At 46.5% G+C, this 17,089-nt stretch overlaps 1 protein-coding gene across 1 annotated transcript in view; it reads left to right on the forward strand.

Moving 5' to 3' along the window:
• Nucleotides 1-467: 467 nt before the first annotated feature.
• Nucleotides 468-17,089, forward strand: part of ILDR1 (immunoglobulin like domain containing receptor 1) — a 32,438-nt gene continuing 15,816 nt past the window's right edge. The window contains exons 1-3 of the mRNA XM_069760608.1: nucleotides 468-637; nucleotides 15,693-15,863; nucleotides 15,938-16,087. Of these exons, the coding sequence (XP_069616709.1) occupies nucleotides 598-637; nucleotides 15,693-15,863; nucleotides 15,938-16,087 (361 nt within the window). The 5' untranslated portion in view covers nucleotides 468-597. The remainder of the gene's footprint in view (nucleotides 638-15,692; nucleotides 15,864-15,937; nucleotides 16,088-17,089) is intronic.

Genomic DNA, 17,089 nt, shown 5'->3' on the forward strand with positions numbered 1-17,089 from the left:
AGTGCTGGACTTTCCCCAGCGACCAACGATCTCCCAACAGGGGCCTGATCGTTGGTGTGACGGTACCTTTAGTCATAGTCACCAATGGGGGAGGCAGCACGAAAAGTGCCTAGGGCAGCAAAAACACTAAATACGGCCCTGGGTCAGGACATGAGGTGTGATGTGCAATGCTCTGCAGAGGTCCAGTGTCAGGTGAGGACATGAGATGTGCAATGCTCTGCAGAGGTCCAGTGTCAGGTCACCACTGTCATCTGTGCAATGCTCTGCAGGGGTCCAGTGTCAGGTCACCACTGTCACCTGTGCAATGCTCTGCAGAGCTGATAAAGTCCGGACAGGAGAGTGATAAAGTGTCCTGTGCGATGCTCAGCAGGCCCGGCGGCGGCTGCGATGCTCTGCACACGGCGGGGCAGGTTGCAGAGGTGGCTGCGGTGAGGCGGGGCCGGGGCGGTGTCTCCTCGCCTGGAGCTGGGGGAGGGGAGCAGGTTTCTGGCTGGCACTGGAAGTTTCACTCTCTGGTGATGGAGGCGGCGGGCGGCTCCGCTCCGGCCTGTGTGAAGCGATAATCCCCGGGGGAAGGACTACAAGTCGCAGGAAGCCATGCCGCTGCGGCTGTTGCTGTGGTGCTGCCTGTGCACAGGTGAGCGCGGGGCTGGAGGTGACGGTTCGCGCTGCGTCACCTCCTCAGCGGGGGTCCTAGCGCCGGGCGCGCACTGCGCATGCTCGGAGCCACCTGGCCCAGGTGACAGGTGCATGGGGGGAGCTGCCGCCAGAGACACCTGTGGAGCTCAGTGAGCAGGGCGCTACCATTATACATATGGGGGGAGCTGCCGCCAGAGACACCTGTTGAGCTCAGTGAGCAGGGCGCTACCATTATACATATGGGGGGAGCTGCCGCCAGAGACACCTGTGGAGCTCAGTGAGCAGGGCGCTACCATTATACATATGGGGGGAGCTGATGTATCTGCCTTACAAATGGTGACTGATTACAAACTATCAAGACAATGAAAACTTCCCCCAGGTGACGACCCTGAGAACCACGCGGGTTGTTTTTCCTTATGGTCGTGGTTTTCAGTGGCAGTGCGATGCCATGCGTTGTTTGCGCCAACGGTAGCTGTGGCGGAGTTATGTCAACTAAGTGGGTCTTAAAAATAAAAATTGGGAAAATGCGTCCCCCCCTACCCCAGTATTGACTGGTCGCTCCCGTCAAGGTCCAATATGGTGTATTCGGCGCCTCTGATTACAGGACACCCGTATCCGTGGTATTGAAAACACCATCTGTGCCTGGCGGAACGTTTCCCTGCGGATTTCAGCACTTAAAGGGTGAAATTGTCAAAAAAAAAACAACCCACGTTTAAAGGGATTGTCTGAAGCCGCACACTTCCGGATTGGGAGGCGAGTGGCGCCGATGATGTCGCGTCTACACTCGTTCTTCTGGGCCGGCCACGATCGTCCGGTACTTATAGATGCGGAGTCGTCGGCACCGATACCCAGAGAGATCACGTAGATCCCACCGCTACCACTTCTCAGGGGACACAGCTACGCTGCCTCCGATCGTCAGGGCAATGACACTATTGACTGACGAGTGATGGACGAGGCCGCGGCTGCTTCCACTGCTATAACAGTGAGTGTACGGTATATACACCCCAGGTATCGGCTCGTGGAATCTATCTATATCTCCCACACATAACTTATGGCTGCAGGGGTGCGGTTTACAGAGCAAAAGGAACAGATCTATTACAGTGTTTTTCGGACTACAAGACACATCGGACCATAAGACGCATCCCAACTTTTAAGATTTTTATAAGATGGGAGTCCACCGTACAGTCCGAATTTAAGGTATCTTACATGGGGCTGGTGGTGGTGTCGCAGGAGGCATGGTGCCTTCCTCGGGATGCCGGCGGCTGCAGAAGGAGGGCAATGCTGCAGTCCCTGGGTGGGAGGAGGAGTAGCCCAGCGGTGCGATACTGTGGGCCAGGTGTCGGCGGTGAGGCAGAGCAGAGTGTGTTGTGTGGAGCAGGGTCCCAAAAACATGTTGTATTTTCTGCAGCATGTCAATTCTTTTTGCGGATTCCGCAGCGTTTTACACATGTTCCTGTATAGGAATCCGCAGGTGGTAAAACGCAGGTGAAATCTGCACAAAAACCGCAGTAAATCTGCAACGTGTGCACATAGCGTATTTTTCGGCATAAAAGGCTAAATGTTATATATTTAATCTGGCAAGATAGGCAGTGTTTATAAAAAAAAATATATACAAAGATGGTACAAAATGGGAACAAAACAATACGATACAAACAGTCACATGAGATAATAGGGATTAAAAAAAAAGAAAATGACTAAACTTGATGTCATAGAAATTGACAGAAATCCAACATATTTTTATAAGGTCAAGGCTACCTCCCCTTGGAGAGCTCATATGGGGGGCTGTTTGTGGGATGTGCTAGGTCTTTTAGAAGTTTGTGAGATCCCTAACATTCAGGATACCTTCGCCCCTGGAGGTCCCAGGCGGGAGATATCATTGTCATGTTTCCTATCACAATTTTACCTTTCTATAGAGATGAAACATGGCATGGATAGCATCATCCATCTGACCGATATTAAGTTGGAGGTGTTCATGTTCGCTACGATGCCGAAAATATATCTCCCATAAATATCGGATCGATGCAAACCCCAATATTCATCACTGACCAGAGAGTCTGAGATGATTCCTTTTGAACAGAGGAAGCCGCTGTATTTCTCCACCTCTGTGTATACGGATGGAGGCTTGTTGGCTGGTTCTCATCAGATTCTACTGTGGAAATTACCTGTTCACGGCAGGAGGTCCTACGTCAATGGACTTCCTCAGTTATAATTAATCCCACATGGTAAATATGAGGGCGATATGTCCCCTCTCCGGAGCCGTCTATGGATTTTACAATTTTTCTCTACATCTATTTTTTTTTTTCCCACCTGCTTTTATTTGCTCTTCTTTTATTCTACCTTCATTGTGGATGTTTTTTTGTTTAGTTTTTCAAGATACTTTGGGCTGTTTTATGAATTGCAACTTTTTATAAACCAACCCTTAGGAGTGATTTTTATCTATGTCTGAAATTTTTTGAGAAAATGTTTCAACTTTATAAGAAGAACATGAGACTCTTTGCACTGACTGTTACAGACAAAAATAAAAAAAAACACTTTTAATTTTGCCCCAAAAATAAACTTTTTTTTTTTTTTTTTAAATTTCAGAGCAAAATCTGCTCCAAAATCCACTGCAAAAAAACTGCGTAATCGTAGAGGTTACAGCCACACACAGTGGGGGAGAAAAAAAATGTAGCAGATTTTGCAATACGTTCTGAAGCAAATCCCACAGGTTTTGTTGTGGATTTTGCCCGGATGAGAAATTCACCATGAAAATTCTCTGGAGTTACCGTACTTTTTTTTTTCTTCTTTTTTTTTTTTTGCTGCCTTCCTAAAAAACTGGAAGGGAAATGCTCCCAACGTTTCTGCCTCAGGGACAAATTCTCCTCTGCCGCCTCCTCTTTCTAGTGATCGGCCGGGGTCACAAACATCGGACTTTCCGCTAATCAGACTAACGACATGTATTTAGGTCACCAGATTCTATAGACTGGCTGCAACTGTAACAAATCTGCAGCTGTGAGATATTCTGGGTCTGTACAGATTTTTTATTTTGCCTCTGGATGCAAACAGGAATGTTTCCATTCATTCACAGCAAGCAGACGACAAAAAAACTAGCGAAAAATTGGAACATAAAGCAAGATGTACGAGTTTCCTTAGGAGGCATGCTGGACTTTGTAGTGCCACTCCACCCCTCTGTTGGGTGTGTAAAGAGACGGATACACTCTGTCCCAGGGGGTGGCGTGCACAGCTCACTTTCAGACAGGAACACGTTGTTTTTCCTCTGGATTTCCCCATGAATGAAGCTTTCATTCACCGCGTTACATCACGGAACGGGCGACGTTACAAGAGGAGAGTGAAGCGACGTGTACGGCCGCCTTACAGGGTCTGGGAAAGCTGGAACGGCCGCCATATCGTCACCCAGCTCTCCAAGAAACTGAGCTAAGAAATGGTTGTATGGAAATCTGTACAACTTTACATGGGATGGCTATGGGAGGCTGCCGTTCAGGAGTTGGGGAAAGCTTGGTGGCCGCATTAAAGGGCGTCTCGCATGCACATGTGAACATGGCCTAAAGGCGATGTTCACCTGTATCATTTTTTATACTTTTTTTTTTTTCCCCCCACTGCATGAAAAATGTAGCTAAAGCCATGTTCACACGTTGTATTTGTTGCTGCGTTTTATTTCTGCTCACTTGGCAGGAAAGAAGCTGTAGAAAAAAGGTTTTGCTTGTTTTTTTTTTTTCTTGCGTTTTTTTGTGGGTTTTTTTGCTGCTTTTTTGTCATGCTATGTTTTTCTCTTGTGCACGGTGATAAAGTTCAAGTGCAAAAAAAAGACCTACTTCATAAGGTTTTGCCACGAAAAACGCCGCAAAACCTGTTAACTGCTTCTTTTTCAGCTCCCATTACTTTGTGAGTGAAAAACGCTGAAAAAAGTGACATGCTGCATTCTGCAACAACCAACAAAGCACAAAGTAGGACAAAAAAAAACCCTCAGACTTTGCTGGTACTGAAAAACACAGCTGAAAATTTGCATGCAAAAACCCCACATGTGAACATAACCTTAGACTGGAAAACCGCAGCTGAAACTCTGCTTACGTTTCTTTGATCTCAAAGGATTTTCTAAAAATCGCATAACAGGCAGAGCTGTATTTGCCACTAGGCACTGGAGGGCACGTGCCTAGGGCGTCGGGCTGCAGGGGGCGACAACAAGGCAGGGAAGAACTTTTCTTTTTTTTTTTTTTCAACCTGCCCTCCATTAGACAATCCAGGAAATGTGTTGTCTTTTCGGAGGGGACAGGTCGGGGTCATGAGTGCCCTTCCATATTCACTTCGATGCAGGGAGCTGACTGACCCAGGAAGTAATGGCGCCACAACTTCTGGGGTCAGAGGGGTCCCTGCGTCCGAGGTGCTGCAGAGTCTGCATGTGAAGAGGATGAGATCATCTCTCACTGCAGCCATCACAGCAGAGGTCGGAAGACGACATGGGAGGAGGACATAGGAGCAGGTGAGCGCTCATAGGGCTGAAGATGGGGGAGGCTGTGCTGTATACTGGTGAGAGGAGGCTGGTGACGGGGGAGGCTGTGCTGTATACTGGTGAGAAGAGGCTGGTGACGGGGGGAGGCTGTGCTGTATACTGGTGAGAAGAGGCTGGTGACGGGGGGAGGCTGTGCTGTATACTGGTGAGAGGAGGCTGGTGACGGGGGAGGCTGTGCTGTATGCTAGTGAGAAGAGGCTGGTGACGGGGGAGGCCGTGCTGTATACTGGTGAGAAGAGGCTGGTGACGGGGGGAGGCTGTGCTGTATGCTGGTGAGAAGAGGCTGGTGACGGGGGGAGGCTGTGCTGTATGCTGGTGAGAAGAGGCTGGTGACGGGGGGAGGCTGTGCTGTATACTGGTGAGAGGAAGTTGGGTGACGGGAGGCTGTGCTGTATGCTGGTGAGAAGAGGTTGGTGACGGGGGGAGGCTGTGCTGTATACTGGTGAGAGGAAGTTGGGTGACGGGGGAGGCTGCTGCTGTATACTGGTCAACGGGGGAGGCTGCTGCTGTATACTGGTCAACGGGGGAGGCTGCTGCTGTATACTGGTCAACGGGGGAGGCTGCTGCTGTATACTGGTCAACGGGGGAGGCTGCTGCTGTATGCTGGTCAACGGGGGAGGCTGCTGCTGTATACTGGTCAACGGGGGAGGCTGCTGCTGTATACTGGTCAACGGGGGAGGCTGCTGCTGTATACTGGTCAACGGGGGAGGCTGCTGCTGTATACTGGTCAACGGGGGAGGCTGCTGCTGTATACTGGTCAACGGGGGAGGCTGCTGCTGTATACTGGTCAACGGGGGAGGCTGCTGCTGTATGCTGGTCAACGGGGGAGGCTGCTGCTGTATACTGGTCAACGGGGGAGGCTGCTGCTGTATACTGGTCAACGGGGGAGGCTGCTGCTGTATACTGGTCAACGGGGGAGGCTGCTGCTGTATACTGGTCAACGGGGGAGGCTGCTGCTGTATACTGGTCAACGGGGGAGGCTGCTGCTGTATACTGGTCAACGGGGGAGACTGCTGCTGCTGCTGTATACTGGTCAACGGGGGAGACTGCTGCTGCTGCTGTATACTGGTCAACGGGGGAGGCTGCTGCTGCTGCTGTATACTGGTCAACGGGGGAGGCTGCTGCTGCTGCTGTATACTGGTCAACGGGGGAGGCTGCTGCTGCTGCTGTATACTGGTCAACGGGGGAGACTGCTGCTGCTGTATACTGGTCAACGGGGGAGACTGCTGCTGCTGTATACTGGTCAACGGGGGAGACTGCTGCTGCTGTATACTGGTCAACGGGGGAGACTGCTGCTGCTGTATACTGGTCAACGGGGGAGGCTGCTGCTGCTGCTGTATACTGGTCAACGGGGGAGGCTGCTGCTGTATACTGGTCAACGGGGGAGGCTGCTGCTGCTGTATACTGGTCAACGGGGGAGACTGCTGCTGCTGTATACTGGTCAACGGGGGAGACTGCTGCTGCTGTATACTGGTCAACGGGGGAGACTGCTGCTGCTGTATACTGGTCAACGGGGGAGACTGCTGCTGCTGTATACTGGTCAACGGGGGAGGCTGCTGCTGCTGCTGTATACTGGTCAACGGGGGAGGCTGCTGCTGCTGCTGTATACTGGTCAACGGGGGAGGCTGCTGCTGTATACTGGTCAACGGGGGAGGCTGCTGCTGCTGCTGTATACTGGTCAACGGGGGAGGCTGCTGCTGTATACTGGTCAACGGGGGAGGCTGCTGCTGTATACTGGTCAACGGGGGAGGCTGTTGCTGCTGTATACTGGTCAACGGGGGAGGCGGCTGCTGCTGCTGCTGCTGTATACTGGTCAACGGGGGAGGCTGCTGCTGCTGCTGTATACTGGTCAACGGGGGAGGCTGCTGCTGTATATTGGTCAACAAGGGAAGGCTGGGGATTTGGGGGAGGCTGACGCTTTAGGCCATGTGCACACGCTGCGGATTCCGTTGCGGAATCTTCCGCAGCGGATTTGATTAAATCCGCAGTGCAAAAAGTACTGCGGATTTATCGCATTTTTTTGTGCGGTTTCCACTGCGGTTTTAGACACCTGCAGATTTTTAATATGAAGCAGATGCCAAACCGCTGCGCATTCCGCACAAAGAATTGACATGCTGCGGAAAATAAACCGCAGCGTTTCCGCGCGTTTTTTTTCCGCAGCATGTGCACAGCGGTTTTTGTATTCCATAGGTTAACATTGTACTGTACACAGCATGGAAAACTGCTGCGGATCCGCAGCAAAAACCGCAATGTGTGCACATACCCTAAGAATGGGGATTGGGGGTCATATTCCTATAGAATAGTTTTAATTGGTGCCATGAAGTTAAATCTACTTTATTTAATATGCAAATGAGGGTGTTTTGCAGCACTCTCGTATTTGTATACTAAAGCTTGTCTTTATTGTCAGCGCTCCATTAGTAAAAGTGAGCTTTGTCTAAAATCAGCTTGCAAGTCTGCGCTTACTCACTGAGGATGGTTTCACACTTGTGTTTTTTTTTTTTTTTTAGTCAGGCAAAATCAGGTTTTTCAGCCAGATCCTGATCCTTTCAGGATCCAGTTTGTTTTGTCCACTTAGGCCAGTCTCACACGTCCAGATTGTCCGTGTCCGTGTGCTGGTGTGTTTCTGTGGCACATCAGTGTGGCACACGTGTGCCGCCCGTGTGCCCACCTGGTACCACACGCACCATGCGGGAGACAGCGCTAAAGTTTAGCGCTGTCCCCTGCATCTGGTGCTGAAGCCGCGATTCATATCTTCCCTGCAGCAGCGTTTGCTGTAGAGAAGATATGAATAATCGTGTTTAAAATAAAGCTCCATGCCCCCCCCCGCTGTTCTTAAAATACTCACCCGGCTCCCTCGTTGGCTGACGCTGCTTCCTGTCCTGGCTGCACCTTCCACTGTATGAGCAGTCACGTGGGGCCGCTCATTTACAGTAATGAATATGCGGCTCCACCACTATGGTGTTAAAAAAACCGCTCAAAAGACTGAACCTGTGCGCAGCAAGTGCAGACGTTCATTCTTTTGCATCTCGGCTTTGGAAAAATGGCCGCCGCGATCTCTAATGCGCACGCGCGGCATCCCGCGGCCATTTTCCTGAAGCCCCGTGCAGCAGAGCACTCCATCTGTGCACGCGCGGCCCCAGGAAGATGGCCGCCCCCACCGATGCAAGGGATTACAGCGCAGATCGCGCGCTGTGTCTTCACGTGGGCGCAGGGAATTCGGACCTTGGACATGCGCACACCACTACGCCACCAACGGAAAGCTGGAGAAGAAAAGAGCGCTGTGAACACGCCCACCTGACCAGACCAGCCTGATTGACAGGCGAAAACGGCGACTTTGGTAATGTATTTCTCAGCATAGGTGGGGAATCAGGGTACACTACATACACTATAGTAACGCACAGCGCAGGCCCTATTTAACAGTATTTATAGCTCAATCTGAAAAAACGGGGTGACAGGTTCCCTTTAAGCAAAAAAAAAAAATCTCAAGAATCAAAAACCGCATAATAAAAAAGCTGGAAAAAAAATGCCCCCAACCAATATTTGTTTTTTTAAATTAAATTTTCAACAAGAAAAATCCTCGTAAGAAAACTCGCTATGCCCTTTTGACTTTTCATAAGGGAAAAAATTGCTAAAAAGTACCAGAAAAAAATGCATTCAAATTAGTGTTTTTTTTTATAAAGCCAGAAGAGGGGGGAAATAGTAAAAACAAGTGGGAGGAATAAAGAGTGAAGATAGTCTGTAAGTTTTCTGCTGTGGCCAAGAGGATGGAAAAATGAGCTTTGACATTTTGGGTCCTGGCGGCCATCTTTGTTTTTATGGCGGTAGTGAGATGCCGAGAAAGTTAACCACCACAAAATAGCAAGTGACCGCAGCTTTCTCTGTAGTGACATGGGAGTCCCGAGTAGTCGCCCACTGTTTCGAGGCAGCATCTTGCACGTATTTGGTTAGTGATGGGTGAACGCTGTGAGGAGGCGATATGGCGAGCTCGTTTGTTATTACTGGCATTCATGTCCTACTTGTGTCTTGTTTATATGGCCTGGAGGAATCCTGGTGACATACTTCTTTAATGACCTGTTAACATAATGACTGGATCAGCTGGAATGAGGTTAAATCATGGCCGTGCCCTGAGGCATTAAATGATCGTGATTGTAATGGCGACTTGTGGACTTTACATCCACAGTGATAACAAATGACGCCTTATCGGACAGGAAGTTATATTTAATGATGGGGAAAATATGCAGTTTAATCACATGATTAGACTATATAACACGTGACTGAGAATCACAACGGCAGCCATTTTTGAAACTAGGCCAGCCATTAGGTTACCCGTGGCAACCAGTCAGGCTCTTTCTATATTTTACTTCACAAAATGGCTGCCGACCTTCAGCTGGTTGCTATGGCAGCCATAGTATTATGTGCGATGGATATACAGTATATACCACCCGCACGTGGTAGGAATATTGTATAAAACCCGGCATGAATTGTATACAGTCATTGCCAAAAGTGTTGGCACCCTTGAAATTGTTCCAGAAAATGAAGCATTTCTCCCAGAAAATTATTGCAATTACACAAGTTTTGTTATACGCAGGTTTATTTCCTTTGTGTGTATTGGAACAACACAAAAAAAAAGGCAAATTGGATGTAATTTCACGCAAATCCCTCAAAATGGGCTGGACAAAACTGTTGGCGCCCTCAACTTAAGGACCTCCGCAAGGGGACATAAGCCCCATAGCCGGGAGATGATGGATGTACAGTCAGGACCTGCCCCTAACAATGGCCGCTGTCAGTAACTCCGTGATGGGATCGTAGCTTGGCATGACAGGTGGGGGGTCAGCTGATGACCCCGTAACTGCCATGACGGAATTCATTTGAAACCCTGTGGCCGAGCTTCAAGGGAGACTAATTTTTGCTATATGCTGACTAATGGGCCTAGAAACAGAGGGAAGGGGGACAGATTTGGTTGAGTATTGATGGTCTCCAGGTTGCAGCAGAGCTGTTGTAACAGTTAATGGCGAGAAAAAATAAAAAGGCTTTTTGATTTGACATTTGCTGACCAACAAGAGCGTCATAGATGTTTCAAGGGGGAGGTAAAGGGATCCCTTTAAGAGACGCCATATAGAACGGGATGAGAGTTGTCAGGGCCTGTATGTCGGTGTGTAGTAGGAGCCTCACCGCTGTGTGGATATTGGCTGCGGATTTACGTTATTATCAGGAAGCCGTATCGTTATCGGGTAAAGCAAAGTTACTTAGCGCTATCTGCCCCAGGATAAGCGGCTACAGGATTATTATTATTCTGTCACCAGGAGGGCGGGCTGGAGATTATATAAACTCTGAGGCTGTGTACGCCAGGTATAGCAGAGCTGAACGGAATACAACAGGTATCAGATTACCAGATATTAAGAAATAATGTTTCAAGGAAGAACCCAAAATGTATTTTTTTTTTAAATATTTGGACTATAGATGAGAAATACTAATGTATTTCATCAGTCACAGATCTGTGTTGGATATTTAGGCCAGAAATGTCCACCTCCAATAGAAAGCTATTACAATCTCATTGTATGTCTCTTATCTTATCCTATATTATACTCCAGAGCTGCACTCACTATTCTACTGGTGTAGTCACTGTGTACATACATTACATTACTGATCCTGATTTACATCCTGTATTATACTCCAGAGCTGCATTCACTATTCTGCTGGTGCAGTCACTGTGTACATATATTACTGATCCTGAGTTACATCCTGTATTATACCCCAGAGCTGCACTCGCTATTCTGCTGGTGCAGTCACTGTGTACATACATTACATTACTGATCCCGAGTTACATCATGTACTATACCCCAGAGCTGCACTCACTATTCTGCTGGTGTAGTCACTGTGTACATACATTACATTACTGATCCTGAGTTGCATCCTGTATTATACTCCAGAGCTGCACTCAGTATTCTGCTGGTGCAGTCACTGTGTACATACATTACATTACTGATCCTGAGTTACATCCTGTATTATACTCCAGAGCTGCACTCACTATTTTGCTGATGCAGTCACTCTGTACATATATTACACTACTGATCCTGAGTTACATCCTGTATTATACTCCAGAGCTGTACTCACTATTTTGCTGATGCAGTCACTCTGTACATATATTACACTACTGATCCTGAGTTACATCCTGTATTATACCCCAGAGCTGCGCACACTATTCTGCTGGTGCAGTCACTGTGTACATATATTACATTACTGATCCTGAGTTACATCATGTATTATACTCCAGAGCTGCACTCACTATTCTGCTGGTGCAGTCGCAGTGTACATACAGTTGTGGCCAAAAGTATTGACACCCCTGCAATTCTGTCAGATAATACTCAATTTCTTCCTGAATATGATTGCAATCACAAATTCTTTGGTATTATCTTCATTTAATTTGTCTTAACTGAAAAAAAACAAAAGAGAATGAAGCAAAAAGCAAAACATTGATCATTTCACACAACTCCAAAAATGGGCCAGACAAAAGTATTGGCACCTTCAGCCTAATACTTGGTTGCACAAAATAACTGCGACCAACCGCTTCCCGTAACCATCAATGAGGTTCTTACAATGCTCTGCTGGAATTTTAGACCATTCTTCTTTGGCAAACTGCTCCAGGTCCCTGATATTTGAAGGGTGCCTTCTCCAAACTGCCATTTTTAGATCTCTCCACAGGTGTTCTATGGGATTCAGGTCTGGACTCATTGCTGGCCACCTTAGAAGTCTCCAGTGCTTTCTCTCAAACCATTTTCTAGTGCTTTTTGAAGAGTTTTGGGTCATTGTCCTGCTGGAAGACCCATGACCTCTGAGGGAGACCCAGCTTTCTCACACTGGGCCCTACATTATACTGCAAAATTTGTTGGTAGTCTTCAGACTTCATAATGCCATGCACACGGTCAAGCAGTCCAGTGCCAGAGGCAGCAAAGCAACCCCAAAACATCAGGGAACCTCCGCCATGTTTGACTGTAGGGACCGTGTTCTTTTCTTTGAATGCCTCTTTTTTTCTCCTGTAAACTCTATGTTGATGCCTTTGCCCAAAAAGCTCTACTTTTGTCTCATCTGACCAGAGAACATTCTTCCAAAACGTTTTAGGCTTCTTCAGGTAAGTTTTGGCAAACTCCAGCCTGGCTTTTTTATGTCTCGGGGTAAGAAGTGGGGTCTTCCTGGGTCTCCTACCATACAGTCCCTTTTCATTCAGAAGCCAACGGATAGTACGGGTTGACACTCTTGTACCCTCGGACTGCAGGGCAGCTTGAACTTGTTTGGATGTTAGTCGAGGTACTTTATCCAACATCCGCACAATCTTGTGCTGAAATCTCTTGTCAATTTTTCTTTTCCGTCCACATCTAGGAGGTTAGCCACAGTGCCATGGGCTTTACACTTCTTGATGACACTGCGCACGGTAGACACAGGAACATTCAGGTCTTTGGAGATGGACTTGTAGCCTTGAGATTGCTCATGCTTCCTCACAATTTGGTTTCCCAAGTCCTCAGACAGTTCTTTGGTCTTCTTTCTTTTCTCCATGCTCAATGTGGTCACACAAGGACACAGGACAGAGGTTGAGTCAACTTTAATCCATGTCAACTGGCTGCAAGTGTGATTTAGTTATTGCCAACACCTGTTAGGTGCCACAGGTAAGTTACAGGTGCTGTTAATTACACTAATTAGAGAAGCATCACAAGATTTTTCGAACAGTGCCAATACTTTTGTCCACCCCCTTTTTTATGTTTGGTGTGGAATTACATCCAATTTGGCTTTAGGACAATACTTATCGTGTTTTTTCATTTAAGACAAATTAAATGAAGATAATAATAACAAATAATTTGTGTTTGCAATCATTTTCAGGAAGAAACTGAGTATTATCTGACAGAATTGCAGGGGTGTCAATACTTTTGGCCACAACTGTACATTACATTACTGATCCTGAGTTACATCCTGTATTATACCCCAGAGCTGCACTCACTATTCTGCTGGTGCAGTCACTGTGTACATACATTACATTGCTGATCCTGAGTTACCTCCTGTATTATAGTCCAGAGCTGCACTCACTATTCTGCTGGTGCAGTCACTGTGTACATACATTACATTACTGATCCTGAGTTACATCCTGTGTTATACTCCAGAGCTGCACTCACTATTCTGCTGGTGTAGTCACTGTGTACATACATTACATTACTGATCCTGAGTTACAGCCTGTATTATACCCCAGAGCTGCACTCACTATTCTGCTGGTGCAGTCGCAGTGTACATACATTACATTACTAATCCTGAGTTACATCCTGTATTATACCCCAGAGCTGCACTCACTATTCTGCTGGTGCAGTCACTGTGTACATACATTACATTACTAATCCTGAGTTACATCCTGTGTTATACTCCAGAGCTGCACTCACTATTCTGCTGGTGCAGTCACTGTGTACATACATTACATTACTGATCCTCAGTTACATCCTGTATTATACTCCAGAGCTGCACTCACTATTCTGCTGGTGCAGTCACTGTGTACATACATTACATTACTGATCCTGAGTTACATCCTGTATTATACTCCAGAGCTGCACTCACTATTCTGCTGGTGCAGTCACTGTGTACATACATTACATTACTGATCCTGAGTTACATCCTGTATTATACCCCAGAGCTGCACTCACTATTCTGCTGGTGCAGTCACTGTGTACATACATTACATTACTGATCCGTAGTTACATCCTGTATTATACCCCAGAGCTGCACTCACTATTCTGCTGGTGCAGTCACTGTGTACATACATTACATTACTGATCCTGAGTTACATCCTGTATTATACCCCAGAGCTGCACTCACTATTCTGCTGGTGCAGTCGCTGTGTTTCTCTATGTACATGGTGGGTACAGTAGATAAACTTTTTTCCCCTTTTTTTTTAGCAATGAGCATTTCTCCTGTAGTCCTTCTATCCGGTGTTGCAGCACAGCAGGTCATCAGACTTATTAATCCTTTTCACATAGTGTTCTTCCCCTTTAAATCCAGTTTAGTGTAAACATTGCAGGATTCATTAAGAAATACCCAGAGCGATTCCTCCCACGTTCAGATCCCGGCCCGGCAGTGAGTCACCTCGCCTCTCCGCACCGTGATGTCATATAATTGGAGGTGTTCAACATGATAAATTAAGTGTCAGCATCAGGCGCTCGTGTAAAACTCGCACGACTGCATAAGACAGATATGAGTAAGGTGCCGCCTGCACTTATACAGCTCCACCACCGGGGGTGCTGTTTTTTTGGAATATTGGATAGTCCTTCTCTTGATACTGCAGAATCAAACTAAACACGGATTGTATGTTACAGTGCCTTGAAAAAGTATTCATACCCTGTGATCTTTTCCACATTTGGTTCACGTCACACCCAAAAACTTAAATATATTGGGATTTTATGTGATACCAACACAAAGTAGCGAGTATTTCTGATGTGCTAAGGAAATGATACATGATTTTCTAAATATTTAAAAACTAAATCTGAATATTGTGCCATGCATTTGTATTCTGCCCCCTATAGTTTGATGTCCCTAAATTAAAATCTCGAGTGACCAATTGCCTCCCAAAGTCCACCTGGGTTTGATTCCTCCTCAGTATAACTACGGCTGCTCTGTGAAGGCCTCAGAGGTTTGTGTGAGAGCATTAGGGATCAAACAGCATGATGAAAGCCAAGGAGCCCACCAGACATGTCAGGGATAAAGTTGTGGAGAAGAGAAAAGCAGGGTTAGGTAATAATAAATAGCCCACATCTCACAGAGCACTGTTGAATCCATCATCCAAAATAAGAAGTATGACACAACTGTAAAACCTAACAAGACATGGCTGTCCACCTAAACCGACATCCCAAGCAAGGAGGCCACTAATTAGAGAAGGAGCCAAGAGGCCCATGGTCATCGTGGAGGAGATGCAGTGATCCACAGCTCAGCTGGGAGATTCTGTCCAGAGGACAACTATTAGTCGTGTGCTCCACAAATCTGGCCTTTATGGAAGAAGAGTGGCAAGATTAGACATTGTTGAAAGCTGTAACGAGTCCCATTTGGAAAAAATGTGTGAATGGGACAGAGCGAGCATGTGGAAGAAGGGGCTCTGGTAAGAGGAGACCAAAGCAGAACTTTTTTGTGGCTAAATGCAAAAGACTGTCTGTGACGGAAAACAAACACCGCACATCACCGTGAAAACACCATCCCCACTGTTAAACGTGGTGGCACCATCATGCTGTGGGGAGGCTTTTCTTCAGCAGGGGCAGGGAAGCTGGTCAGAGTTGATGGGAAGATGTATGTAGCTAAATACAAGGCAATTCTGGAGGAAAACGTGCTTGAAGCTGCAAAATACATGAGACTGCGGCGTAGGTTCAGCTTCCAGCAGGACGACCCTAAACATCCTGCCAGAGCCTCAGTGGAGGGTTTAGATCAGAGCATATTCCTGTGTATTTGCCTATCAGCCTCCCTTTATGATATGATGTGGGTGGCGTTAACCCCTTTGTGATTCCTGGCTCTTACTCTTTATTTTCAGGATGCTTGGCCCTGCAGGTCACCGTCCAGGACACGGAGCGATATACAATGTTATTCTCCTCTATCATCCTGAGGTGTGATTACAGCACGTCCGCGCAGATCCAGGACGTGAGCCTCACCTGGCGATACAAGTCGTTCTGTAAAGACCCCATCTTCGAGTACTACTCCGCAGGTAAGTCTCCTTCTCCAGCGGTCACTGTCCCAAATGGCAAGTGGAAAGTTCTGATCACCTGTCTGTTCCCCCAGCGTATCAGGCGGCCCTGAGCCTGAAACAGGATCCGTCCAATGACTGCAACGACAACCAGCGGGAAGTGCGAATCGTCATCCAGAGACGGGGGCAAAACGAGCCCGTACTGGGCACCGACTACAGGCAGCGCAAGATCACCATACAGAACAGTGAGGATTGCACTTGTATTCTAACACACAGGGGCAGTATTATAGTAGTTATATTCTTGTACATAGGAGCATTATTATAGTAGTTATATTCTTGTACATAGGGGGCGGTATTATAGTAGTTATATTCTTGTACATAGGAGCAGTATTATAGTAGTTATATTCTTGTACATAGGGGGCGGTATTATAGTAGTTACATTCTTGTACATAGGGGGCGGTATTATAGTAGTTATATTCTTGTACATAGGGGCGGTATTATAGTAGTTATATTCTTGTACATAGGAGCGGTATTATAGTAGTTATATTCTTGTACATAGGGGCAGTATTATAGTAGTTATATTCTTGTACATAGGGGCAGTATTATAGTAGTTATATTCTTGTACATAGGGGCGGTATTATAGTAGTTATATTCTTGTACATAGGGGCGGTATTATAGTAGTTATATTCTTGTACATAGGGGCAGTATTATAGTAGTTATATTCTTGTACATAGGGGCGGTATTATAGTAGTTATATTCTTGTACATAGGGGCAGTGTTATAGTAGTTATATTCTTGTACATAGGAGCTCCATAGCAGATTCTCTCTAAAAACCCTTCACTACTATTTTATATGAATTTGTTTTATATATATATATATATATATATATATATATATACACAGTTAGGTCCATATATATTTGGACAGAGACAACATTTTTCTAATTTTGGTTATAGACATTACCACAATGAATTTTAAACAAAACAATTCAGATGCAGTTGAAGTTCAGACTTTCAGCTTTCATTTGAGGGTATCCACATTAAAATTGGATGAAGGGTTTAGGAGTTTCAGCTCCTTAACATGTGCCACCCTCTTTTTAAAGGGACCAATAGTAATTGGACAGATTCAATAATTTTAAATAAAATGTTCATTTTTAGTACTTGGTTGAAAACCCTTTGTTGGCAATGACTGCCTGAAGTCTTGAACTCATGGACATCACCAGACGCTGTGTTTCCTCCTTTTTGATGC

Source organism: Ranitomeya imitator, chromosome 3, assembly GCF_032444005.1.
Source record: "Ranitomeya imitator isolate aRanImi1 chromosome 3, aRanImi1.pri, whole genome shotgun sequence".
Taxonomy (NCBI): Eukaryota; Metazoa; Chordata; class Amphibia; order Anura; family Dendrobatidae; genus Ranitomeya; species Ranitomeya imitator.